Source organism: Leuciscus leuciscus (genome assembly GCF_965113295.1).
Source record: "Leuciscus leuciscus genome assembly, chromosome: 24".
NCBI lineage: Eukaryota > Metazoa > Chordata > Actinopteri > Cypriniformes > Leuciscidae > Leuciscus > Leuciscus leuciscus.
Window position 1 is genome coordinate 22866288 of NC_138723.1, and position 27852 is coordinate 22894139.

The 27852-nt window shown below is 37.6% G+C and overlaps 4 protein-coding genes across 4 annotated transcripts; all 4 read left to right on the forward strand.

Annotated features, from left to right (window-relative positions):
* Positions 1 to 786: 786 nt before the first annotated feature.
* LOC309488861 (olfactory receptor 2AT4-like) lies at positions 787 to 1779 on the forward strand (the record flags this gene model as incomplete). Its single annotated transcript, XM_082157284.1, has 1 exon — positions 787 to 1779. The coding sequence occupies one exon, from the start codon at positions 787 to 789 to the stop codon at positions 1777 to 1779; it is 993 nt and encodes a 330-aa protein (XP_082013410.1).
* Positions 1780 to 10699: 8920 nt separating this feature from the next.
* Positions 10700 to 11677, forward strand: LOC309488862 (olfactory receptor 1E16-like; the record flags this gene model as incomplete). The annotated part of the gene is made up of 1 exon (XM_082157285.1): positions 10700 to 11677. One exon carries the CDS (start codon positions 10700 to 10702, stop codon positions 11675 to 11677), a length of 978 nt encoding a protein of 325 aa, XP_082013411.1.
* Positions 11678 to 14749: 3072 nt separating this feature from the next.
* Positions 14750 to 21332, forward strand: LOC309488863 (olfactory receptor 1E16-like; the record flags this gene model as incomplete). Its single annotated transcript, XM_082157286.1, has 2 exons — positions 14750 to 15723; positions 21023 to 21332. 2 exons carry the CDS (start codon positions 14750 to 14752, stop codon positions 21330 to 21332), a joined length of 1284 nt encoding a protein of 427 aa, XP_082013412.1.
* A 4351-nt stretch (positions 21333 to 25683) lies between these two features.
* Positions 25684 to 26673, forward strand: LOC309488864 (olfactory receptor 1E16-like; the record flags this gene model as incomplete). The annotated part of the gene is made up of 1 exon (XM_082157287.1): positions 25684 to 26673. The coding sequence occupies one exon, from the start codon at positions 25684 to 25686 to the stop codon at positions 26671 to 26673; it is 990 nt and encodes a 329-aa protein (XP_082013413.1).
* Between the last annotated feature and the right edge of the window lie 1179 nt (positions 26674 to 27852).

Here is a 27852-nt window from a genome sequence, read left to right on the forward strand (position 1 = left end):
CTGCTGGTGACCTTTGAAGGTGTAGATGAAAAGAGTAAATAAAAAGATATATTAGGGGATATTTTTAAATGATTAATTTATGTTTGATTCCCACTTTTTCCCCATCTATGTTAATGTGTGTGATGCAAACACAAGCACTCAGGCAATGAGCACCAAAGGTCAGCCCAGTTTCACAACACCAAATAATTCAAAACATGATCCTTCATGACGTGTTGGACCCTACAGGCTTTAATGCTGATTCTACGCCTATAAAACAATGAAACCACACGCATCTGCACTGATCACTGAGAAACGTGACACACTGACCCAGGAATATTCTAAGCAGATGTCACATAACTAAACAGAGGAATAATCAAGGTAATCATGTGATCAGCTGAAATACAAACCAAAATTTCATTTAGATTATTGCAAAGCCGAACAACACGTTTTTAATCAGTAACAACAGGTATCATTTATTAACATTATTAATATAACTTACTGAAATTATATGTATGAAATACGTTTTTATAATTTAGGCTTATATGAATTTTCTGCAAGTTAGCCATGTCATTATTTATATATATATATTTTTTTTTAAATATATATATATATATATATATATATATATATATATACATACTGCATTTTTAATGTTGCAGAGTAAATATAATTTATGCAAATATTTTAAAATTTTGGGGCAAATTAAATCAGACAAATGTTTTTGGGGTTGTTATTGTTGTTTTTTTGGAAGCGCGAATAGTTGGTAATATTAGTGTGAAAAAGTAAAAGTTAACAGTATGTTTTAGTATGTTACAGGAAAATAAAACTGCAGCGTCTGTTGTAACCGAGTTTTTCATCGTGGGCTTCCCTGGACTTCTGCCCAAATACTACAGCCTGATGGCAGCACTTTTGTTCTGCATCTACATCGCTGTAATCACTGGAAACTCTCTCATTGTGGTCCTGTTTGTGACTGAACGCAACCTCTTTAAGCCTATGTATATTATCATGCTGAGTTTGTCCTTGTCTGATATTGGTTTTTGCACAGTTGCTCTGCCAAAAGTCATTTCTCGCTACTGGTTTAATGACGGTTATATTACCTTCTATGTTTGTCTGTTTCAAAGGCAGCTGATTCACTATTTTGTAGCCCTAAACTCTCTTATTATGATGATCATGGCTCTAGATCGGTACTTGGCGATCTGTCACCCACTAAGATACCCTGTTTTAATGACTAACCGCACTATGAGACTTTTAATAGGGCTTTCCTGGGTTACTGCAATGATTGCCCCAACCATCAGCTCAATGCAAACAGTGAAACTGCCATTCTGTGGGCCAAATATGATCGCTCATTGCTTCTGTGACTCTGGGTCTATGAACCAGCTCGCCTGTGCTAATGTCAGCCAACCGAACCTCATTTCCTATGTTGTGGGAATGTTTGTGCTTCTCGTGCCATTCTCTTTCATCATCTATTCATATGTATGTATCCTGGTGTCTGTGCTTCGTATAGCAAATGCACAGGGTCGTATGAAAGCCTTTTCTACCTGTGCCACACAGCTGACTATCATTATTATCTTTTATGTGCCACGTTTCGTTGTTCTCTCCAGTTCTAGCATTCCCAACAACACTCAGATAAACAGCAGTCAGAGGATCGCCCTGGTCATGTTCTACAGTCTGCTTCCACCACTAGTGAACCCCTTCATCTACTGCATCAGGATTAAAGAAGTCAGAAAGTTCTTTCTCAAATGGTGTGTCCAGAGAAACAGGATGAGTCTAAAAGTCCATAGGTTAACTATTTCTAAATGAGATCATCTGCCTATCCCTGTTCTGACACATTAAATTACATGCTTCTGACATTCACATTACATGCTGTTTATATGCATTTACCAGTGGTGGAAGAAGTACACATACCATGTACTTGAGTTAAAGTAAAGATACTCAAGGTGAAATATTACTCAAGTAAAAGTAGAAGTGCTGCCTTTAAACATTCACTTGAGTAAAAGTACAAAAGTATGTGCCTTCAAATGTACTTAAGTATCCAAGTACTATGATTTTTTTTGATTGCTATAATGTCCTATTATAATTTTTGTCACAAGACTCTTGCTTAACTCAGTCTACGTGAAGACTCTTGGCACATCAATCTATTAATAAAATGATATATACAGTATATTTGAATTGAATACATTTTTTGTGTGTTTAATTTTGGACGGAAGGGGACTGATCCCATAAGGTATAATACATTTACAGTATTTACTGTACATATTTTTCACAAGCGTCTATGGTCATAATTATAAACATCCTAATGTTATGATACATTCACATAAACCTGCACAATGCCATTGAATATATATATACACACTACATTATGGGAGCAGCCAATTTCCCTACAAAATTAAACACCAAAACGTATTAATGCAGTGTTTCTGCTACTCCTCAGAAAAAAAAATGCTATTATATGCAAGTAATTTTAGTGTCAAGGTAATAAGCAATGTTCATTATGTGTCAGTATTTACCGATAATTGCTGCAATAATAGCTGCTGCTCTCTGCCCCGCAATCATTGGCAACACAAATTGTTTGGAACTATTGAGAGCTACACGAATCACGTGACCGCGCGGCGGTGAGATCACAGTAGGCTTGTTCGACTTGAAATGGCACACTGCACAGACCAATCGGTGAATGACATTAAAATACTGCGAGAGCGATTAGAGAGTAGACGGCTCTGTATGCTTTTCAATCGCTCTCGCGATTTCGCTCTATACTTTGATGTCATAAACTGATCGGTCTGTGCAGCGCCGGTTCAAGTCGAACAAGCCGTGTGTGTCGCAACCTCTTATATACTGTCTATGGTCGCAACTCTCATATTTAACGGCTCTGGTTCGCGCTTAGTAGATACCACCAAGGCAAGTTCAAAACAAAGCGCGCACGTTGTAGGCTACTGTGATAGGTGGCTCGTTTGACCAGTTAAGTTTTTATCCACTCATAAATAAAAAGGAACGACTGATTTTGAAAATGTAGTAGCCTAGAGTAAAAAGTAAGATATTTGACTTTGAAATGTAGTGGAGTTAAAGTAAAAGTATACTTCAAATACTTCAGTAAAGTACAGATACGCAAAAAAGCTACTTAAGTACAGTAACGAATTACATTTACTTCGTTACTGTCCACCACTGGCATTTACAATATTTGTTAATCTAGTTATATATAGCCTATATATAGTTAGTTAGTTAGTTAGTTAGTTAGTTAGTTAGTTAGTTAGTTAGTTAGTTATAATTAGTTAGCATATGTCAGTTTAAAAGTTGATCCCAAATTTTTATACATTTTACTGTTAGACCACTGTATGAAGAATGTTTGGGTATAATATGTTACTTTATTTTGCTATCCTCACTTACATATATGAACTATAGTGTCCTGCACCCACTAGTAAAAAAATCTTTAAAAAATCATATCTGGTGTATGAATAATTTTTGGTTTGACATATTTATTTATTTATTTGTTTGTTTGTTTGTTTGTTTGTTTGTTTGTTTATATAACCATTTATCCAGTTCTTAATTATAAAAAAAAAAACATGGAATATTTGTAGCCTATAGTTTAATTTATTGCATTGCAGGTATATTTATAACTGTAAACTGAAATATATTTCAATGATAAATAAATCACAAATTTTCTACCAAATATACATGCAGCCTGACTGCAGTTTTTGTTGTTTCATTAGTTTACTATTAATAATGTTCAAGTATTTTATTTATGCATCGAAGATCATGGTTACAAATGATTTTACCTGTTTTCATTCAAATTTCTCATAAATTAAAAGTACATGCCAGCTAAAATTGTGATCATTTACTCAATTCTTAGTCAAAACATTGCCATTATAAGTCACAATCGCTTCATATACCACATATTCTGTAGTTAAACGTGTGTGTATTAATGAATTCCAAACATTCGTAAATAGGGCGCACATTCATAAATAGCATAATCCCCACCCATGAGTTACAACTACGCAAATGACGTGTCCAGGAACGCTGTGGAGTCTTCTGGACTTCCTTCTCAGGTTTGGCATCAGTATTTTGCATAAATGATAAAGAGACTAATTGGCCATATGCCTAGCAATAAATATTGAATTATTGTGTGTCCACTAACGCATTTTTAGCCAGCTAAAAATGCCAGGTGCTCTTCTGCAAATGGCCAGCTGGTGGCGCTTAAAAGCTTAGATACTTTGGAATATAGATACTCTGAATATAAAAATGCAGTAACCAGCAATATTAACTTCTCCATTGTTGTTCAGTCGTTGTAAAAGTAGGATGATTGGTCGGTGTAGTATTTGTCCCGCCCCTCCCCCACTGTGAAAGTGAAAGTGAAAGTGACAGCCAAGCATGGTAACCCATACTTGGAATTTGACCTCTGCATTTATCCCATCCAAGTTCATGCACACACATTAGGAGCAGAGTAGTGAGTAGTTAACACACACACACTGCAAACGTGGATACACACACCGCAGCCTTTGTGTGGCGCCCGGGGAGCGCTAAGGGGTTAGGTGCCTTGCTCAAGGGCACCTCAGTCATTTCCCACCGGTTCTGGAATCTAACCAGCAACCTTTGGGTTACCAGTACTCCCTAACCACTAGGCCATGACTGCCCCACTGTGATAGGAAGGCTGGGTAAAAAGTGACAGTGACAGTAAAAAACGAACAAAAAAACACACAGGGCAAATCAACTTGGGAAATATTATTATGGTACATAGTAATAGTTTCAGTTTGCCTAAAATAGAACATCCAAATTGTGTTCATTTTCGTGAATCCGAACATTTACGTCGGAACGGCTTTAGGAACGATTTACACAAAAATTCGTTCTGCTCATGTTTCATGAATGAGGCCCAATGACTCAAAATTTTATGAATTCAAGAATCAAAATTCTAATGATGTGACCAAACCAACTGTAAATGATACAAGTCAGTTCAGAGTGCCAAAATTGACTCTTAATGTTGCAATGTTAAAGGCCAATTTATACTTCTGCGTCGGGTGCGCGTAGAAGGTGCGGCGTAGCATACGCATTGACGTGTACCATACGTCGTACCCTTCGCCGTACCCTGACGCGCACCTCCTCAAAAATGTAACTACGCGTCGCGGCGACGCGGACCGCAAGATCTGTGATTGGTCGGCTGGATAGCATCGCGTTTCCTCCTACACTCTGCACCGCCCGCCCGCCATTTTTAAATTCCGAAGATCAGTGAAGAGCCATGGAAAAAGACCAAGTGACTGAGAGATTGCTTGAAGAAGTGCGGAAATACAGCCATCTGTATGACTCCTTCAGTCGCCATTGCTCGTAGAAACCTAACTCAAAATAGCCGCGAGGAATGTAAACACAGTGGAACTGGAACATTAAAACCCACCCGCGCCAACTAGCGTTTCGGCGGTGTAACTGCACATCAACACAGACATTCGCAGAAGTATAAATGCTCACGACGGCGTCTTTTTTTAGACTTCTTTAATTTTGCAATAAATGTTGATACCAACAATGGATGGAAACAATACAGGAGGGAGAAGAGGAAGAGTACGTGTAAGAGGTGTAGACAATGACATTCAAAACAAGTTGTCTTTAAATGTCTGTGACTTTAACCTACATCATGAATTATAAAGACCAATAAAGGTCAAAATATAATTATGAATTAATTTAGAATTTAAAATGTAATTTAACATTCAAGTAGAGTTCAGGGTAGGTTTATGGTTCATTTAAGTTTAATTTAAAAATGATATATATACATGTTTTGTGCGACCCAGAGGAAACTGAAACTGCAGTCAAACTGTAACGCTGAAATCCACAGCAGACAAAGATGATTCCACAGTTTATTAAACAAGTACGAAACAGTGTACTAAGCACAAACAATACCAGACACTGAAATGAAGACAAGCAGGAACTAAATACACAGATGATAACGAAACAATGACAGACAGCTGTGATGATAGTTAGTGTCCATGGTGATTGACGTGCAGGTGATCAGGTGATGGCTGATAGTAGGGATGGGGAAATTAAGCCTCATGAATCACTGAGGCTTTCTCCTGACTGTTCCGGGAAAAGATTCAAAGCTTCGAGAGTGTCGAGAACAGCGCCGAGAGCAGCGCCATCTGGTGGTTATTTAAAATAAAGCAGCCAGAAGCCTGTGTTAGAAGCTCTGGCAGATGAAGCAACCACAACACACTCCATAGTTTCAATGTTATGTGTACAAATAAAAGCATTACATTTTTGTGTTTGATTTGTTCATTAAATAAATTCATTTTCCCATTAAAGTGTGACAATAAAATATAATATAAACTTATATGATTCAACAAGATTTAATGTAGGCCTACTCTGTCTCTGTCTCTCTCTCTCTGTCTGTCTCTCTCTCTCTGTCTCTCTCTCTCTCTCTCTCTCTCTCTCTCTCTCTCTACACACACACACAAAATGAATAAGGACATTGTCTGATAGGTTAATCTGTTATTAAATGTGCTTATGACACTTGTTACTGATAGTGCTTAACTGTAGGAATGACAGAAAGGTGATAAAGTTTTTAATTATATTTATTATTTTTGGCGGTTGCCATTGCTCTAAATACAAACCCTTCACCAAACACCAACACCCTATCCCTTCCCCCCTAAACCCACCCTAAACCCAAATACCAACACCAAATTACCTAAAATCACCAAAAAGTGCAAAGATTTTACAAAAACAAAAAGACACAAAAACAACGAACAAATTATAGCCTAAGTAGTGAAAAATAAATGTTGGTTATTTAAATGTAATATTGATTAACTTTCAAAGTACAGCACTCTCCTCACAAACACATCAACCAGACTGAGCCAGCAATGACTCGTTAAATAAGATCTGGAGTTCGAGCCTTCTGACACCCAAAGGTAAACGCGCACGTGATTTGACAGAAAGTGAGGCTTCGTTTGTCATCGATCACGTGACTCTAGTAAACTGATACACGCCCCGATACGGGGCTTCACTAGAAATTGTGTCGCTTGTGTGATACGCGCATCGAAGCTTCAGTGTCATACGTAACATCACTAGCTGATAGTGTGCAGTTGGGAAACATGAGAGATGTTGGGAAGTGTAGTGCCATTGAGGTGTGTGACACAAACAGTATTATGGTACATTTTTAAGTTTTGCATAAAAATTTGTGCAGTCACGTTTTTCTCATGCAATTAGTCTCATGTTTCATACAAAAAAAGTATTATCACACACCCCCCACAAAATAGTACCTTTAAAAGCAGATAATTTGACTTAAACATATGATTTCAAATCCTCTAAAGCCAAACAATAGCTTTGTGAGAAACACATTAAATTGAAAGTGTTTAAAGTAAAAAAAAAAAAAAACTATAATTTATAATTAATAAAGATATATCTTAAATTACGTGTATAACGATTTAATAACTTTGCGTTTTACGTAAATTATGGGCCTCAGGAATCTGAATCATAATAACGTCTTGCTACACTCTCAAGCAGGGTAGCTCAGCAGACCAAAACAATAAGGATAGCTGCTGTAGAAATACTCATTTGTACATATTAATAGATCATTTGTTGTGTTATCCCGTGTGAATTAAGGGATGGTAATCAACAGTACATTCACTTTTTTTTTGTTTTCCCAGCTGAGCAATTAATAATATATTATTATATCATCAGTGTATTAGAAGCTTGGCACCACTGAGCCCTTGAGGCTGAAGGGAGATTGTGATTAAATAAATATGCAGTACTATGGGGGCGTAGATTAAGCCAAAATTAGGCCTAAGACATTTAAGTAGTTTTTATAAAATGTTCCTAAGAAAAAAAACATTACTGATGTGCATCTTGAGACCAAAAAATGGCACTGACATATTTTAAAATACCTCAGTGCAAGTTGCTATCAGTCAAAACAGCTCAAACATGCATTTTAGTCTGAGACTAGGCTTAAGCCTTCTGTGTGAAACCGGATGTATATGATGCTTTGGACTATATGAGACACCACAGGTGAATAGTGTAAACATGTTATATACATTTAAACATATCACTATACTTTATTTTGGTTTATTACAGTAAATTAAGACAGTTGTTTTGTACTGTTTTTATTTTATTTGTTATGGTTGTTTAAATATGCTAATTAGGCATTATCTAATTTAATATACACTAATTTGCAAATATTTCCAGAAAAGAAATCTGAACAATGGATAAAGCCAGTGTAATGATTTGGTTGTGAGACAGCATTCAGCAGACAGAGTGAAAATCCAAACGCAGTTTATTAACAAATGTAATCCAAGATCATAGTCCATACCAGGCAGAGGGTCAAGCACATGTAAACAGTCCAAAATACAAATCCAATCCACAGAGGAAGACAGGAACAAGAAATCCAAAACACAGGAAAAGATAAATATAAAGAAACCAGGAACTGTTTAAAATACTGAGAGCGTATGAACCAAATCAATCAAACACACAAACAAGACTTCATACTGAATGATGGGCAAAAGGCATTTAAATAGACAGGGTGATGATCAAATGAAACAAGACACAGCTGAAACAGATAAACTAATGATCAAAGGATTCTGGGAAATGAAGTCCAGGAATAACAGAGTCTATGGAAATGGGGATGGACTAGGCTGCGATCAGTTGAAACATGATGGCACCTGCAGCTGACAGATGTAACAGCCAGGTTGAAAATTCTTTCATTACTAGAGTTAAAGGTTTTTGCGGAGGGGATATCTCTTGTTAATCACTCCATAAATTGTTGTAAAGAGTTATTTTCATAATAAAATGCTATATCTAAATGTTACATGAACAAACCCCACTATAAAAACCTTCAGAATATAGATAGGAATAAGTCTGATGCATAGTGCTGCTTAAGTAGAGATTTCTGGCTTAGTGCGTGAGAAAAACGGCCTATAATGATAGTATGTGTAATTGACCGTTCGCAGAGACCCGCCCCCTTTAGTTACTGTTGCTATGTCCGACAAGCCACGCCACTCTCACGCCCCACCATGTTCTCACGCAGTGAAAAAACACATTGCAGAGCAAAGAGGACACTGACAACGCGCTGACAGACAGGACAGAGCAGGTTACTTTTGATATGAAACAGTCTCAACATTCAAATTTGGTACTTTTTTAAAGAAATTTAAACAATAAATACCATTTTGTGGCTCTTTAAAGTGTCTGACAGATCGCTGTTGTAGAGCCTCAGTTAAAGCTGCTCGTGAACCGATCATCTCTCCCTTCTAGTTAATTTATAGCATCAAATAAACATGAATGAACATAAGAAGGTCAATTGAAATCTACAGACGCAAACAGATAGAGATAGGGTAATAAAAAAAATTCCACTAGTCTAAAAAGTAGGCCTTTTTGGTCCTTTTTTATTTATTTATTTTTTGCAAAATCTAGATATAGATTATAAGAGTTATAGTTAGAGGAGACAGCAGGTTGTAGTGTGACAATTTCCATGTATCTAGCTATTATTTATTTTAATATTTAATAGTTAGGCGTTTATGTGTTTTGAGAGGAGGGATGCTCACTGAGGAAGACAGTTGAGGTCTGATGTCAAGGGTTTCCATGTAACATAGAGCAGTAAACACTGTCACCTTTGTTTGTCTGAAAAGTGTCGACATTCAGGCTACATGCCCTTAATTTGTTCTCTGGAGTAACCAGACAGACCCTAAAGATTGTACTGATGGGAAACCAAACCTGAGAGAATCATCACTTAGGAATCCAATAGATAAGTGACAACCACCAATTAATGTAGGTACTGACACGCACACTGGAAAGCCCATGAGATATGAGAAAGTTCAGTTTCACTCTTAAAGATGACGCCAACTTTAAGATATTTTGATATTTTAATTATCACATATATAATTGTACAAAATAATATAATTTCATAAGCATCTTTAAGAAACTTTTTGGTTCAACAATTGGTTCAGTGTCCATTGATAAAACAATAACCTCAGGGATGGTTAACCGAACGACTATCATTTGATTAAAATAATTAAACAAAATAAAATAAACGATGACCAGTCTATATACAGTCCAAATATCTGAGACCACAAGTGAAAATATTTCTCCTTTTATGTCTGTAATTTCTAGCATTCCAATTTGAGTAAAAAGTTGAATTAAAAAAAACCCACAAATTTTCACAATTCTTAGTATTTGGCATTTGGCTTTAAAGGCAGCAGAACTTGAGCTGACACGAGGACTGTAGAAGACTTCATGAGCTATGAGTGACATCCAGTCCCTAAAGCCACCCTGACCCTGTCATCATCTAAAAGAAAAAAAAAGTGCATGACTGAACTGATTCCCAACGACACTGTACATAACAGTGAACACTACAGTATATAAGTGATACACGATAATGTTTTTGTCATCATTTAGGGCAAAGAGTCAATATACCAGGTGCAAATTCACTTAATGTCTGATGCTGTTTACTGATAATGAATTTATTGCCATAATCATGCCATAAACATTCAACCTTAATACTTTTTTTTATTTTTTATCATTTATTTATTTTCGATATGTCTTTTTTAAAGGTCTCCCTGTTTTTAGAAAATATTGTAAATATATATATAGCCTATATTTTTTTAATCAGAAATAAACATTTCATAAGCATAAGCATTTTAACAAATGTTTAATTTTTATATATATATATATATATATATATATATATATATATATATTTCATTCAGATTATACTATTATGCAATATTAATCACTTTTGTCCAACAATCTCTGCAGATTTTGCAAAATGCTACAGAACAACTGGACAACAATCACTGAGTTTATCATCGTGGGCTTCCCTGGACTCCATCCAGACTACTATGGCCTGGTCGCTGCTATTTTCTTGATCGTCTACACGACCACAGTGGCCGGGAACACTGTTTTCCTGGTGCTGTTTTTCACTTCGCAGAGCCTCAGGAAGCCTATGTACATTATCCTTGCAAGCTTGGCAATATCTGATACGTGTTTCTCCACTGTTGCCTTACCTAAGATCATATCCAGGTACTTGTTTGATGCGGGAGCATCCCCTTTCCATGCTTGCTTCTTCCAAATGGAACTAATCCACTATTTTGGAACATTAAACTCACTGATAATGATGATCATGGCCCTTGATCGCTATGTGGCTATCTGTTATTCTCTGAGATACCAGGTTATTATGACTAATCGCATCACGTACATCATAAACGTAACGGCTTGGGTAACTGCTTTGATCGCTCCCACAATAGCCACCCTACACACTCAACAGCTTCCTTACTGTGGGCCTAAACTGATCATTCAATGCTACTGTGACCACATCTCTATTACCAACCTGGCCTGTGCTGAAAACAGCAAGCAGATTTTGGTGGCCCTGTGTGTGGCCCTACTCGTGCTTCTCCTTCCTCTAGCCTTCATCATTTACTCTTACTGTCATATCATAACATCTGTCATGAGGCTGTCGAGCTCTCAGAGTCGCTGGAAAAGTTTTGCCACCTGCAGCACGCAGCTGTGCATCACCGCCCTGTTTTACTTGCCTCGCTGCGCTGTGTATATAGCCAGTTTCCTGCAAATCCAAATCAGCAAAGATTTCAGGATAGTTCTCATACTGCTCTACAGCCTCATTCCACCACTGATAAACCCCTTCATTTACTGTTTACGTACGCAGGAGATCAGAACCATAGTGAGCAGGTGGTTGAGCAGGCAAAGGGCCATGAGAGAAACGTCCATAATTAATGTGATCAGGCTGTAAAATATTGTTACGTTCTGTGGAGTTTTAATGGAAAAAACATACAATGATTTATCAGAAGCAACGGAATAAATTCTTGTGATTTGTAATTGTTTTTTATGTTCATCTTAATTGTGTATTGTGATGTATTCCAGTGAAATCTGGTGGTGACGATGCAAGAAAAAACAACTCAAAATATATGCTCTGAATGGAAGCATTAATAAAACTAGCTCCCTTTGGATGTATAACAGACCTGTTAACCGAAAGATATCTGATAAAACTATCCGTTTGTTTTTACACAAAATATTTGGGCCTAAATTTTAGGTTTATGCATTTGAATTGCATTTAAAATTTTCATCCATTTGGACTACACCGTTTTTAACAAAGCAAATAATAAACTTAATGTGTCATGCATAAAAGAAACAGGTAAGATTTCTATACTTAAAAAAAAAAACTATTTGCATCTATTTGATTTAAACAATTGTATTTTCAAAAGCAATTTTCAATTAGTTAAAATGTTTGAGATTTAAACAAAATGATAAATATCTGTATAAAAACCTGGTTAAAACACAGCCAGTTTATTAGTACATAATGTATGTATGACAAATATGCATTTCATTAAGTTTGTTTATGTTAAATCTGTCTTATCCAAATTAATTGATATGTAATATGCAATTCAAATCCATAAATCTTAAATTTAGGCTTAAATAATTTTTTGAGTGCAGAAGTGCCATAATATGTTGTACCCATGCAGCTAAGCATTTAGTATGGAAACGTGTGTCACAATGAAAAGAGCTGTTAAAAAGCCTAACTTGTCTGTGCATTAAATTAATGACAGTTAAACGGATTAACTAATAAACTTTGTGTTCTTGTTGTCATGATTGTCCTGTAACTTTTTAAGGGGATGGCCAGATGGGGACAGTGAAAATCTTTTTCCTGAGGTCAATGAATCACTGCCAAGGATTAGCTGGGAATCCTAGTTTGGGAAACCCTGGCCTTTGTAATGTACAATTAAATGTAAAATGATTAGTCTAAAAAAGTATGAAGCTTATTTACTAATCCATCATAATCAGAGCATAATCAAACTGCAATAATTGTATAAAGAAAGAAAAAAACATTTGTAAAAAGTATAAAAGTTAAACTAATTATCAGATGCTTTAATCTCAGATCTTTTTTTTATCTTTTTTGACCTTTCCTCATAATTCTATGTGACTGACCTCTTTGTGTGTTATAGGGCAGTTGTGGCCTAAAGCATCGGTTCCCAACAGGGGGGTCGCGGCCCACAAGGGGGCCTCAGCGAACTCTGTGGGGGGTCGCGTCATATTTTGAAAAGTTTTGAGGAATGAGCATTAAATATCGCTGCCGCTGCGGAGTAGCCCAGTACCTGTGTGACTCGTCATAGACGTACACAGAGAGAAGTAGTTCCAGCTACAATGCTCTTCCGAAAGACGCATTTTTCTGTTAATAAACGCAAGTTTATTATCGCTCGCTATAGCGCCAAAAGCGTCAAAAATAAAGCCTCACATTGATAAAGCCTCACAAATAACATGCAAGTATTGAGGTCCCAGACAGCAGTCATTTAGTAGTATATTCTTTTCTTTTTTTTTTACCTACACACCAGTGTGAATATTTTTGTTATTGCATTTCAAATAGGGTTATAGGGCCAATTTATTGGCTACTCCTAGGCTTACGTTTTTAAATTACAAAGGGCCTACTGATGTTTTTGTTATTGTATTTTCAATATTATAGGCTATTATTTGTGCATAAACATATCTGGTTATAGTAAACATACCGTTGTTTGAAAACAACATATTTTGTCATCCTTGCTGCAAGCTTACAAGAGCGATAATATCATTAAATGTGAAGGGGGGCCCTAAAATATTTTCTTGGGGAAAAGGGGGTCTCAGACAAAAAAAGGTTGGGAACCCCTGGCCTAAAGGTTAGAGAATTGGACTTGTAACCTGAAGGTTGTGTGTGTGTGTGTGTGTGTGTGTGTGTGTGTGTGTGTGTGTGTGTGTGTGTGTGTGTGTGTGTGTGTGTGTGTGTGTGTGTGTGTGTGTGTGTGTGTGTGTGTGTGTGTGTGTGTGTGTGTGTGTGTGTGTGTGTGTGTGTGTGTGTGTGTGTGTGTGTGTGTGTGTGTACTACCTTGGATGGGTTAAATGAAGGGGATTCAGGAAACAAAAACAGATTGATCTGCATTAATTTACTTTCCCCTTGTTTTTTTCACCACCTGCTGGTGACATTTGAAGGTGTAGATGAAAAGAGTAAATAAAAAGATATATTAGGGGATATTTTTAAATGATTAATTTATGTTTGATTCCCACTTTTTCCCCATCTATGTTAATGTGTGTGACGCAAACACAAGCACTCAAAGGCAATGAGCACCAAAGGTCAGCCCAGTTTCACAACACCAAATAATTCAAAACATGATCCTTCATGACGTGTTGGACCCTACAGGCTTTAATGCTGATTCTACGCCTATAAAACAATGAAACCACACGCATCTGCACTGATCACTGAGAAACGTGACACACTGACCCAGGAATATTCTAAGCAGATGTCACATAACTTAACAGGAATAATCAAGGTAAACATGTGATCAGCTGAAATACAAACCAAAATTACATTTAGATTATTGCAAAGCCGAATAATTTAACAACACGTTTTTAATCAGTAACAACAGGTATCATTTATTAACATTATTAATATAACTTACTGAAATTATATGTATGAAATACGTTTTTATCATTTAGGCCTATATGAATTTTCTGCAAGTTAGCCATGTTATTTATATATATATATATATATATATATATATATATATATATATATATATATATATATGTATATATATATATATATATATATATATATATATATATATATATATATATATATATATATATTTATTTATTTATTTATTTATATACTGCATTTTTAATGTTGCAGAGTACAATATAATTTATGCAAATATTTTAACATTTTGGGGCAAATTAAATCAGACAAATGTTTTTGGGGTTGTTATTGTTTTTCTTGGAAGTGCGAATAGTTGGTAATATTAGTGTGAAAAAGTTAAAGTTAACTGTATGTTTTAGTATGTTACAGGAAAATAAAACTGCAGCGTCTGTTGTAACCGAGTTTTTCATCGTGGGCTTCCCTGGACTTCAGCCCAAATACTACAGCCTGATGGCAGCACTTTTGTTCTGCATCTACATCGCTGTAATCACTGGAAACTCTCTCATTCTGGTCCTGTTTGTGACTGAACGCAGCCTCTTTAAGCCTATGTATATTATCATGCTGAGTTTGTCCTTGTCTGATATTGGTTTTTGCACAGTTGCTCTGCCAAAAGTCATTTCTCGCTACTGGTTTAATGACGGTTATATTACCTTCTACGTTTGTCTGTTTCAAAGGCAGCTGATTCACTATTTTGGGACCCTAAACTCTCTTATTATGATGATCATGGCTCTAGATCGGTACTTGGCGATCTGTTACCCACTAAGATACCCTGTTTTAATGACTAACCGCACTATGAGACTTTTAATAGGGCTTTCCTGGGTTACTGCAATGATTGCCCCAACCATCAGCTTAATGCAAACAGTGAAACTGCCATTCTGTGGGCCAAATATGATCGATCATTGCTTCTGTGATGGCACATCTATAAACCAGCTCGCCTGTGCAGATGTCAGCCTCACAAATTTAATTGCCTACATTGTAGCAATGTTTGTGCTTCTCGGGCCATTCTCTTTCATCATCTTTTCATATGTATGTATCCTGGTGTCTGTGCTTCGAATAGCAAATGCACAGGGTCGTATGAAAGCCTTTTCTACCTGTGCCACACAGCTGACTATCATTATTATCTTTTATGTGCCACGTTTCGTTGTTATCTCCAGTTCTAGCATCCCCAACAACACTCAGATAAACAGCAGTCAGAGGATCGCCCTGGTCATGTTCTACAGTCTGCTTCCACCACTAGTGAACCCCTTCATCTACTGCATCAGGATTAAAGAAGTCAGAAAGTTCTTTCTCAAATGGTGTGTCCAGAGAAACAGGATGAGTCTAAAAGTCCATAGGTTAACTATTTCTAAATGAGATCATCTGCCTATCCCTGTTCTGACACATTAAATTACATGCTTCTGACATTCACATTACATGCTGTTTATATGCATTTACAATATTTGTTAATCTAGTTATATATACATATACATATATACATATATATATATATGGTGGTTGAGGAGATTCCCCCCTTCTATGTAAAGCGCTTTGAGGTCTCAGAAAAAGCGCTATATAAATGTAACGAATTATTATTATTATTATTAGTTAGTTAGTTATAGTTAGTTAGCATAGGTCAGTTCAAAAGTTGATCCCAAATTTTTATACATTTTACTGTTAGACCACTGTATGAAGAATGTTTGGGTATAATATGTTACTTTATTTTGCTATCCTCACTTACATATATGAACTATAGTGTCCTGCACCCACTAGTAAAAAAATCTTTAAAAAATCATATCTGGTGTATGAATAATTTTTGGTTTGACATATTTATTTATTTATTTGTTTGTTTGTTTATATAACCATTTATCCAGTTCTTAATTATAAAAAAAATTTTTTTTGAATATTTGTAGCCTAGTTTAATTTATTACATTGCAGGTATATTTATAACTGTAAACTGAAATATATTTCAATGATAAATAAATCACAAATTTTCTACCAAATATACATGCAGCCTGACTGCAGTTTTTGTTGTTTCATTAGTTTACTATTAATAATGTTCAAGTATTTTATTTATGCATCGAAGATCATGGTTACAAATGATTTTACCTGTTTTCATTCAAATTTCTCATAAATTAAAAGTACATGCCAGCTAAAATTGTGATCATTTACTCAATTCTTAGTCAAAACATTGCTATTATAAGTCACAATCGCTTCATATACCACAGATTCTGTAGTTAAATGTGTGTGTATTAATGAATTCCAAACATTCGTAAATAGGGCGCACATTCATAAATAGCATAATCCCCACCCATGAGTTACAACTACGCAAATGACGTGTCCAGGAACGCTGTGGAGTCTTCTGGACTTCCTTCTCAGGTTTGGCATCAGTATTTTGCATAAATGATAAAGAGACTAATTGGCCATATGCCTAACAATAAATATTGAATTATTGTGTGTCCACTAACGCATTTTTAGCCAGCTAAAAATGCCAGGTGCTCTTCTGCAAATGGCCAGCTGGTGGCGCTTAAAAGCTTAGATACTTTGGAATATAGATACTCTGAATATAAAAATGCAGTAACCAGCAATATTAACTTCTCCATTGTTGTTCAGTCGTTGTAAAAGTAGGATGATTGGTCGGTGTAGTATTTGTCCCGCCCCTCCCCCACTGTGAAAGTGAAAGTGAAAGTGAAAGTGACAGCCAAGTATGGTAACCCATACTTGGAATTTGACCTCTGCATTTATCCCATCCAAGTTCATGCACACACATTAGGAGCAGAGTAGTGAGTAGTTAACACACACACACTGCAAACGTGGATACACACACCACAGCCTTTGTGTGGCGCCCGGGGAGCGCTAAGGGGTTAGGTGCCTTGCTCAAGGGCACCTCAGTCATTTCCCACCGGTTCTGGAATCGAACCAGCAACCTTTGGGTTACCAGTACTCCCTAACCACTAGGCCATGACTGCCCCACTGTGATAGGAAGGCTGGGTAAAAAGTGACAGTGACAGTAAAAAACGAACAAAAAAAAAACACAGGGCAAATCAACTTGGGAAATATTATTATGGTACATAGTAATAGTTTCAGTTTGCCTAAAATAGAACATCCAAATTGTGTTCATTTTCGTGAATCCGAACATTTACGTCAGAACGGCTTTAGGAACGATTTACACAAAAATTCGTTCTGCTCATGTTTCATGAATGAGGCCCAATGACTCAAAATTGTATGAATTCAAGAATCAAAATTCTAATGATGTGACCAAACCAACTGTAAATGATACAAGTCAGTTCAGAGTGCCAAAATTGACTCTTAATGTTGCACTAAATGTTGATACCAACAATGGATGGAAACAATACAGGAGGGAGAAGAGGAAGAATACGTGTGAGAGGTGGTGAACAAGGAGGATGAGGACAAGAAAGAGTAAGGTGTGTAGAAAGTTGTCAAGGCTGGATCGGCACACCAGAGGGTTTTTCCTTATGCCTGGCAAGAGAACTTGCCTGTGATGTGGACAAAGTCTAGACGTGATGCTGGGGCAGAATGAATCTCTCACTGACTTTGATTTTGATTCACAGACTTTTGAGCGTACTGTAACATGCTTTTTTGTGGCTGGGCCCAAGCAAGCTCTATGATGTGAGGTCTGCTCCTTCATTGGACATTTTTAAATCTACTCTTAAATCGTTTTTTTTTTTTTTTTTGCTTTTGGAAACTTGTAATTGTCGTGTAGACTGGCGCTTTGGATCAATCTATATTGTGTTTAAATGTGCTTTAGAAATAAATGTTGTTGTTGTTGTTGTTTTCATTTAGAGTTCCCTTTCAGTCGGTCACGTTCGACGTTACGTCGCAATACCGACATCTTTGGGATCACTTCAGGGAGCCCCAATCACCGTGTTTCCAAACGAGCCAATGCACATTGGCATGCAAGACTTGCATCAAGCGCGGGTATGAATGTGAAAGCGGATGCACGCACCTTTGCTTTTCGCTTTGGAACCGGGCGGTTGTACGGTTCCTGCTCTACAATCTTATCTGAGAGATTTGAAATTGAAACTTCAAAAAAGAAGAAAACGAGTCTGCTTCTTCAGGAGAACGCCTCTTAAAAGCTGGTGTTGGATTTACAGCGCAGACATCGCTGGCTGCGATCTCACAGAGAGCTGACAAACAGCTGTTTTCACAGCTCTCCAGAACGTTGTGCCTTCAAAGCATGTGCTGATTAAATCAGCTGATAGAGATTTAATCGCTTAACCCTCTGAGGTCGAGAAACGCGCCGATGCGTTTTGCTGGATTTTTTTCACATAGCAGCAACATAAAATTAAATTACTCCGTCATTTATGGTTATACAGAAAAAAGAAATATAAAAAAATAATCTGTGATATTTCTACTTTTGTATGTGTCCACTTACAATCAAATCAAAACATTGTGCTTTTGTAAAATAAAGAAAATAAACAGGGTGTGCGTTCTGCCTCTCCGTCGCTGTGAACTTTTTTTTCTTGAGCACGTCTATAAACTGAAACAAAACTCAGCGAATACTTCTCACACATTTATGAGCCATATACCTTTATACACATTTAAGTGTGTACTTTTAAATGATCGGATTCAAACTGAAAACAAATATTCTCTGTTTAAGTAATTTGTATAAAACCAACAGGATGTCCAGTATCTCAAACGCTTGCTAATTACTTTTTAATTCGACACGCCCACTCGCGCAAAAGAGATTCACATGCAAATCTCCACATGGGACGCGAACGCCCTCGTTACCTCAAACACAAAACACCAAAACACTTCACAAGTCTCTGCTTTTCGTCGAGTTTGGAAGACACGTCTGAGCTTACATTGGATTTATCTCAGAAGAAGAAGAACGCAATTTGAAGTCAAGAAAGATGTAAGGTAAAAATTCTTACTTATTAGTATATGGTATTGTTGCATAAACTTCACATTGCAGTTGAACTGTTGCTAGATATATGGTGAATATTATACTATTTAGACCCGTGTTTCCTGTTAAATACTGTTTGTGGATATCTGCTCAAACATAGATATGTATAACCATAATGTTTAATATTTTGGAGCGCGATGGCGTTTGAATGTATCATATTTTGGAGCGCGCTGTGGGTTTGAGTATCATATTTTGGAGCGCGCTGTGGGTTTTAATGTATCATATTTTGGAGCGCGATTGCGTTTGAAAGGAAAAATGCACCAAACATTAGGCTTTATGTTTTTACTATTATCTCATTTCATATCATCATAACGAATGGAAACATTTGAAGTAACATATGATAATCAATATATTTTTCTCTAGCGTAGTTGTTCTTGAAATCTTTTGGAAGATTTAATTTATTGTTATTATTATTTTATGCAGCACTGCGTAGCCTATGCCTACAAGGCACAACAAACCTGGTGTTCATTATATATTGTTGTGTGTGTGTGTATTCTGTGAATTTTAAAAAGAAATTTTAACCAGAAAAATCTAAAATCTATTCCCAAAATCGTGCAGCCCTATAGTTTCTCTTGATATCAGTATGTTCAGTTTTTTCTTTTTCTTTTTTCTTTCAGGGACCAGATGCAACTGAGTCCTGCTGACTTCAACATTCACATGAGTCTCTGTACATGAACATGGTAAAGTGAAAATCAAACACCTTGGAAATGAAAGGTATGTACAATGTTTTTAGGAATGGCACAAAGGTCTCTGTCTTTGGATCATTGTTTTCAATGTGCTCTTTTGTCATTTGTATTTTTGGATTGTGTTGTGTTGTAAATAAATCCAAACAATCTAAAAGCCATTCTTTTTTAAATCTCCTCATTCTTTGTGCAAGGTTGCTCTGAATGACAGGGCCTGATCGCTCCTAATAGGGCAGTTAGGGGAGTGTCTTTGTCTTTCTCAGGTGTTAAAAGCTTACATATTAATGAGATGATCACGCCTCTTCGCATATGGCTTTGTCACACAAAACACGTCTTAGAAATTTTAAATCAATATATTGTCTTATCTGAATGAGCAGTCAGGGTGATTTTCACATAGTTTTGGAGCAAATATTCTAGGCTATGTCATACAATTTTCAAAAGTCTTGTGAAGAAATAATCAGTATGGGTTTCATGGCCTTATTTCAGTGGGAATTTTTTTTTGTATTTTCACAAACCACGCATAAATGTCATTATCTCAAAACTACAAACTTTTACATACATGCTGCTGATATATTATTGTAGCAGAGTTTGTGCTAAATACAGTGTAATTAGACTTTAGCCATGAAAATGTCACTAGTAACAGAAAAAAACACAAATGTCAGAGCATGTCAGAACACCTCCAGGGCCCAGAAAACAGCTCAGACCTCAGAGGGTTAATCTCATTGATTCTTCAATGAGAATGTGAGTGCTCACATCAGGCTTGCACTTCCGTCCTGTTTGTGTAGCCGCGGCATCCCCTGTTCGCTTCGGCACCAGAGAGAGCAGTTTCCTGAAAGAGCATACACGGTTTGACACTGTGTCTTTTTCAAAATGTCATTCAATCCGTGTTTCTGGATGCGGTAGTTTCCTATCCTCATTTGACGGCTACGGTCACTGTTTCACATGCCTGGGCTTAGGCATGCTGAGACTGCATTAGTGGGTGGTTCATGTTCTCTCATGAGAGCATGACCACGTCAGCATGTTGTTCGTCTCACCTTTCTCTTAAAGGCTTGAGCTGCTCAGCGTGCCGTGTGCCGTCAAGCTGCCGGCTGACAGTGACTGTCGAGACTCAAGTGCCTCAAACGAAGTGGATTCCCCTCACCTATACCGCGATCTAGGTGACCTGAGGATTACAGTAAGGGCTTCCCTGCCCGGTAACCAATCCCTGTGGGCCACTCCTGTGCTTCGGGCAGAGATCGCAGTCCTACTAGCAAAGGACACGATAGAGCCGGTCCCTCCAGTCGATATAAAGACAGGGTTCTACAGCTTCATTGTACCCAAGAAAGGCGGTGGGTTACGGCAAATCTTGGACCTGTGAGTCTTGAATAGGTCCCTACACAGGCTGCCGTTCAAGATGCATCCGTCCCCAAGATTGGTTTGCAGCGATCGACCTGACCGTTCCTACGCTTTGCGTTCAAGGGACGGGCATATCACCCTTCGGGCTGTCCCAGTCGCTCCGTGTCTTCACGAAAGTCGCAGAGGCGGCCATTGCTCCCAGAAGAGAGTGTGGTGTTCGTATCCTCAACTATCTCAACGTCTGGCTAATACTGGCCCAGTTGAGAGAGCAGTTGTGCGAACACAGGGACATGGTGCTCAGTAGGGTTGTAACTTTATACCAGTATGGCGGTTTATCACAATATTGACATGTACGATTATCATATCGTGAACATTTGCTCATCCACGGTTGATGTGTGGATATGGATTTGCTCATCCATACCGTATGCTGTGAAACCGTGATATTTTCTGAGACGATTATCATACCATGAAAATCTCAGACCATTACAACCCTAGTGCTCAGTCACCTCAGCCAGTTGGGGCTTCAGGTCAATTGGGAAAAGAGCAAACTCTCTACCCAGTGCAGAGTTTCTCTTTCCTCAGTATGGAGTTGGACTCGGTCAACCTAACAGGACGCCTTCAAACGCAAAACAGCGGCCCCACTTAAACTTTTTCAGAGGCTCCTGGGGCACATGGCATCCACAGCCCCAGTGACGCCGCTCGGAATGCTTCATATGAAGCCACTTCAGCACTGGTTTCACGACCGAGTACCGAGATGGGCGTGGCAGTACGGCTCGTACTGGGTTTCCATTACCCGGCTATGTCCCCAAACCTTTAGCCCGTGGTAAGACCCTTCTTTTCTACGAGCAGGAGTTCCCCTAGAACAAGTGTCCAGGCATGCTGTGGTCTTCACAGATGCCTCTGCCACCGGCTGGGGGGCCACGTACAACGGGCATGTAGTTTCAGGTCTGTGGACGGGGCCTCAACTTCATTGGCACATTAACTACCTTGAGTTGTTAGCCGTACGTCTTGCGCTGGACCGCCTCAAATCGCCGCTACTACGCATGCTTGTACTGGTCCGTATGGACAGCCCTGTGGCCGCAGCATACATCTCCCGCCGCATGTCACAACTCACCCACCATCTCCTCCTATGGAGTCAGAAGCATCTTAATGCCACTCATGTTCCGGGCCTGCTCAGTCGTGCAGCTGACGAGCTCTCACAACCGCACAGGTATGTGCCCAAGGTTCCTACAACTCCCTTCCAGGACCAGGTAGTGAACCTGCAAGCACTGCCCCCGGAGGAGGTAGACCCACCCCTGGCTTTTCTCTGTTCCGTTCATGCCCTGCGCCTATACGTGGACAAAACGCAAAGCCTCAGGACCTCAGGATGTGGCTTCCGCAGCGTATACCACGCTTTCCCAGTGTTATCCAAGAGTCTTACTGAATGGGTCATGCAGAACAGCAGTATGAATTCACTACGTACTGTAGGTCTTCCGCCCCAGAATATTGGGTGTCTGAGAGACTTACGTAAGGTGCTGGATGTGGCAGCAAACATGGCAAATTTCCAAGGGATCCCAAATATGTTGGTGACGGCGACGTTACGTCCTGCACGGCCGAACACCACTCACTCCTCAGCATAAAACAAAGGTGCATGCTAGGGGTGGGCGATATAGCCTCAAAATGATATCACGATATTTCAAGAATATTTGCGATAATGATATTTATGACGATATAAATGTTTTTAAGAGTTTACACAACACAAGGAAGCTTGATTTCAATCTTTGAATTAAATTGAAAAAAGTAGCAAAAAATATATACAAAATAATAAAGATACAAATTAAGAGAAAAGTTTTTGGGTAGGTCTAAAGGCGGCCGCACACCGGACGCGCAGCTCAGCGCCGCGTCGCGCCACGTCTAGGACAACTGTCACCTGAAAATCCGATAACATCAGCAATTTTCTGATTTCTGTAAATAAATATAAAACTAAATGTATATTGCAGCACAGGGTGAAGTCCGTATATACATTAACTACGATTTGAGACACACACATGTAAATTTAATATAAAACTATGTAAATGGCGCTCTGTGGCGCGGCAGGATTTTGAACACGGTCCTGAGCCGCCGCGGACAGACGCCGAAAGGCGCCGCCGGTGTGTGTACTCTCATAGAGAATAGTGTGTTCGAATTTAAAAGACGTGGCGCTGCGCGGCGCGCCGCCGAGCTGCGCGTCCGGTGTGCGACCCCCTTAACACTATTCAGAAATACTACAGAAACTGAATAAGGTAATCAAATGTAAAATAACACTACTCCTGAGTCCTGACTAAATTAAATACATAGGCTATTAATTCTGATTCCTTACAATGAAAGCTATCTTTTGTTGTTTTGACGACAACATTAATGACAGACACATATGGCTGCTGTCACTTTTAGAGCTAGTGCCCGGATCCATTACTGTTTTACTGTCTGTCACACTGTCACGCGCGTTTTATGGTTATTTCAGACATAACCGACTGTTTACGAATATACTGACCATGACCGGAATTTTTACACAATTTTGCGTGTTTTTTCCCCCGTTAAAGCGATATAATCTGCGAAAAATAACTTTTGTTACTCGCGAGCTGTTTGTGAGACGGCTTTACTGTATGTATGCACGCAGAGTAAACATCTCTCAGAGAGCGCGCGCGAGTACTGAATAGTTTAAAATCGCAAATGTTTAAACTGATAAGACTTGAAAAGAAGTGAAAATTATAAACTTTAGTTACGATGCAAGTGACAAAAGACAATTCCGTCATGTCCTGACTGCTAAACACAAGAGGAGTGTGGTATTGACGCTTGACTTGTGCAACCCATTTTGAGAGCGAGAGAGAGAAGACGCGGCACCACTGAACACTCACGCGGTTGGTAAAATCAATGTTTGCGGGGGAATTTCCTGCATTATAAGTGGTAGACCTGCGGGAATTATTCAAATACTATTGAAGTAGCTCCTTTTTAGATACTAAATCGTCATTGGAGGCTGACTTGCTGCTCTCACGCTCAGACAGGTGTTGTTATTGTGCGTGCTAGGGAACGTAATGCGCCATACGTCATTGCGTTGCTATATCAGTGATATCGCGATATGACACTTTTTTATCATGTAAAAATTTATACCGGTATTATCGTGGACGGTATCATATGGCACACCCCTAGTGCATGCATCCGCTTCCGTGTTTATACCATTGTTGCGAGGCGAAGCGCGAGATGCAAATATGAATTGGCTCGTTTTGTATACACTCGGAGGTGAATGGGGCTTCCTGAAGTGATTCCAAATACGTCAGTGATACGATACGGTGTTACATACGTAACAGAGACGTTTTTTAACCTTTTTGGCTTTTGCAGTTAGGTTACTGTATTTCCACAGTTTGCAAGTGCTGAATATACAGACATTGAATAGACCTACTACAGTTTTTCTCGATTGCCAACACACTATAACTGGTTCAGTTGGCCCAATTTCCCACACCATTCAATAATTTTTAGAAACAAAGGCATTAGTCAAAATGTTTAACACATTTCACCTGTTTTCTCAATGTTTTCTGCAAAACTCTACACAAAACTGCCCTCATTTTGCACAGGTTTAACCATGTTCTAATTCAGAAAACACAAACACATAATATAATTACCTCAAGTGTCACACTGTGAACTGAAATAGCACACATTTATCCATGTGTAAACATTAAGAGGAACCAAGCCAAACTTCATTCCATAGTTATCTTCTAGCAAAACACATTCCCCACTCCCTAAACCCCAAAGGTCAGCCCAGTTTCACAACATCAAATTATTCAAAATATGATCCTTCATGACGTGTTGGACCCAACAGGCTTTAACACGGATTCTACGCCTATAAAACAATGAAACCACACGCATCTGCACTGATCACTGAGAAACGTGACACACTGAGCCAGGAATATTCTTAGCAGATGTCACATAACTCAACAGAGGTATAATCAAGGTAATCATGTGATCAGCTGAAATACAAACCAAAATAACATTTAGATTTTTGCAAATATTTGAATTCAAAGAATGTTTAAATAACTTAAAGAAAATTAATTCATCTAAATGAATAACTAAATAATGTTATATAATGAATGTATATTTTACGTTGTTTTATGAAAAACAATATTTATAAATTATATATTTTATACAGTAATTTACAATAATTTATAATTTCATAAGTACATTTTATTAAAATAATTTTATATTATCATTATTATATTGTATTTTTAAATGTTGCCAAGAATAATTTTAACTTCAAGAAAATATAAAAAAACAAATCAAAGCCATTTTTACAAGGTATGTCATGTGTAAAAGGCAGATACATTTGGTTCTTTTGTAAACAGATGTTAACTGTATGTTTTAGTATGTCACAGGCAAACGAAACCGCAGCGTCTGTTGTAACCGAGTTTTTCATCGTGGGCTTCCCTGGACTTCTTCCCAAATACTACAGCCTGATGGCAGCACTTTTGTTCTGCATCTACATCGCAGTAATCACTGGAAACTCTCTCATTGTGGTCCTGTTTGTGACTGAACGCAGCCTCTTTAAGCCTATGTATATTATCATGCTGAGTTTGTCCTTGTCTGATATTGGTTTTTGCACAGTTGCTCTGCCAAAAGTCATTTCTCGCTACTGGTTTAATGACGGTTATATTACCTTCTACGTTTGTCTGTTTCAAAGGCAGCTGATTCACTATTTTGGGACCCTAAACTCTCTTATTATGATGATCATGGCTCTAGATCGGTACTTGGCGATCTGTTACCCACTAAGATACCTTGTTTTAATGACTAACCGCACTATGAGACTTTTAATAGGGCTTTCCTGGGTTACTGCAATGATTGCCCCAACCATCAGCTCAATGCAAACAGTGAAACTGCCATTCTGTGGGCCAAATATGATCGCTCATTGCTTCTGTGACTCTGGGTCTATGAACCAGCTCGCCTGTGCTAATGTCAGCCAACCGAACCTCATTTCCTATGGTGTAGCAATGTTTGTGCTTCTTGTGCCATTCTCTTTCATCATCTTTTCATATGTATGTATCCTGGTGTCTGTGCTTCGAATAGCAAACTCACAGGGTCGTATGAAAGCCTTTTCTACCTGTGCCACACAGCTGACTATCATTATTATCTATTATGTGCCACGTTTCGTTGTTTACTCCAGTTCTAACATCCCGAGCATTCAGATAAACAGCAGTCAGAGGATTGCCCTGGTCATGTTCTACAGTCTGCTTCCACCACTAGTGAACCCCTTCATCTACTGCATCAGGATCAAAGAAATCAGACAGTTCTTTCTCAAATGGTGTGTCCAGAGAAACAGGATGAGTCTAAAAGTCCGTAGGTTAACTATTTCTAAATGAGATCATCTGCCTATCCCTGTTCTGATGTATCACATTACATGCTGTTTATATGTATTTACAATATTTGTTATTAATATAGTTAGTATAGTTGTATATATAACTATATTAACAAATATCGTAAATGCATTTAAACAGCATATAATGTGATACATCAGAACAGGAAATGGGAAATAATATATATTATATATTATATATATAATCCAAATATAAATGAAAGTCAAAAGCACATTTTTAGTACATAGTCATACCTGGAAACAAATCCTGTTCAAATAGGCTATATGGGCCATTCTACAGAATTGGTTCAAAGTTAGAGTTGGAAACATCTTGAATTTTTTTTTCTTTTTCCACAAATTTTTTATACATGCAAATTTTATAATATCCAAGGTAAACATTTCTAATAATTGTGCAGTTAATTCTCATATTGTATTTTCAGAAAGTTTTGGAATATATCCTCTCCCCAAATTTGTCACTAATAAAAAACAATAATAAATAATTTAATGAGAAGGCTTATATTGACCTATTAAGATTTTTTTTTACATCTACATTGTAAATATATTTTTGGCTTTTTTATTAAAAAGTGCTCACATGTAAGTCAACAACAATTAAAATTTTAACAATATTTCAAGTGTAATCTTTCTTTTTTAAAAGTATACATTTTATCATACATATTTCAAAGTTAAGGATTCATTAGTTTGATATAGCCTACATTGGAGCAAACACTATAATAACAAGTTGATGAGTTTATTTTTGAGAAAACATACTATATATTTAACATATGAGCAGAAACTGGCGAACAAAAGCTTTTTTAATGTGTCAGTAGTCTATTTTACAGTAAAAACTTTATAATCTATCCAAAACTAGTCAACAAAAAGTTGTCTTTCATATTTCGTCTGTAATATAGTAAACAACAGTGCGCATCTGTGCCGTTAATTCATCACACACAGACGCTCGATTGAAATTTAAACAATCTTTTTGCCGTTTACAGACACTATTCCATATCGCGATTAGAACAAAGCACTTTAGAATAAAAAACGTACTATTCACAATCCTCAGCTGGATCCGTTGCTCCTCAAAATGAATCTAATCCAGCACTTCTGAGGTAAATTTCCCAGGATTATTCCTCACAGCCTCGCAAGATGACATAAAGTACATTAATCTGATTAAACTTGATGTGTTTTA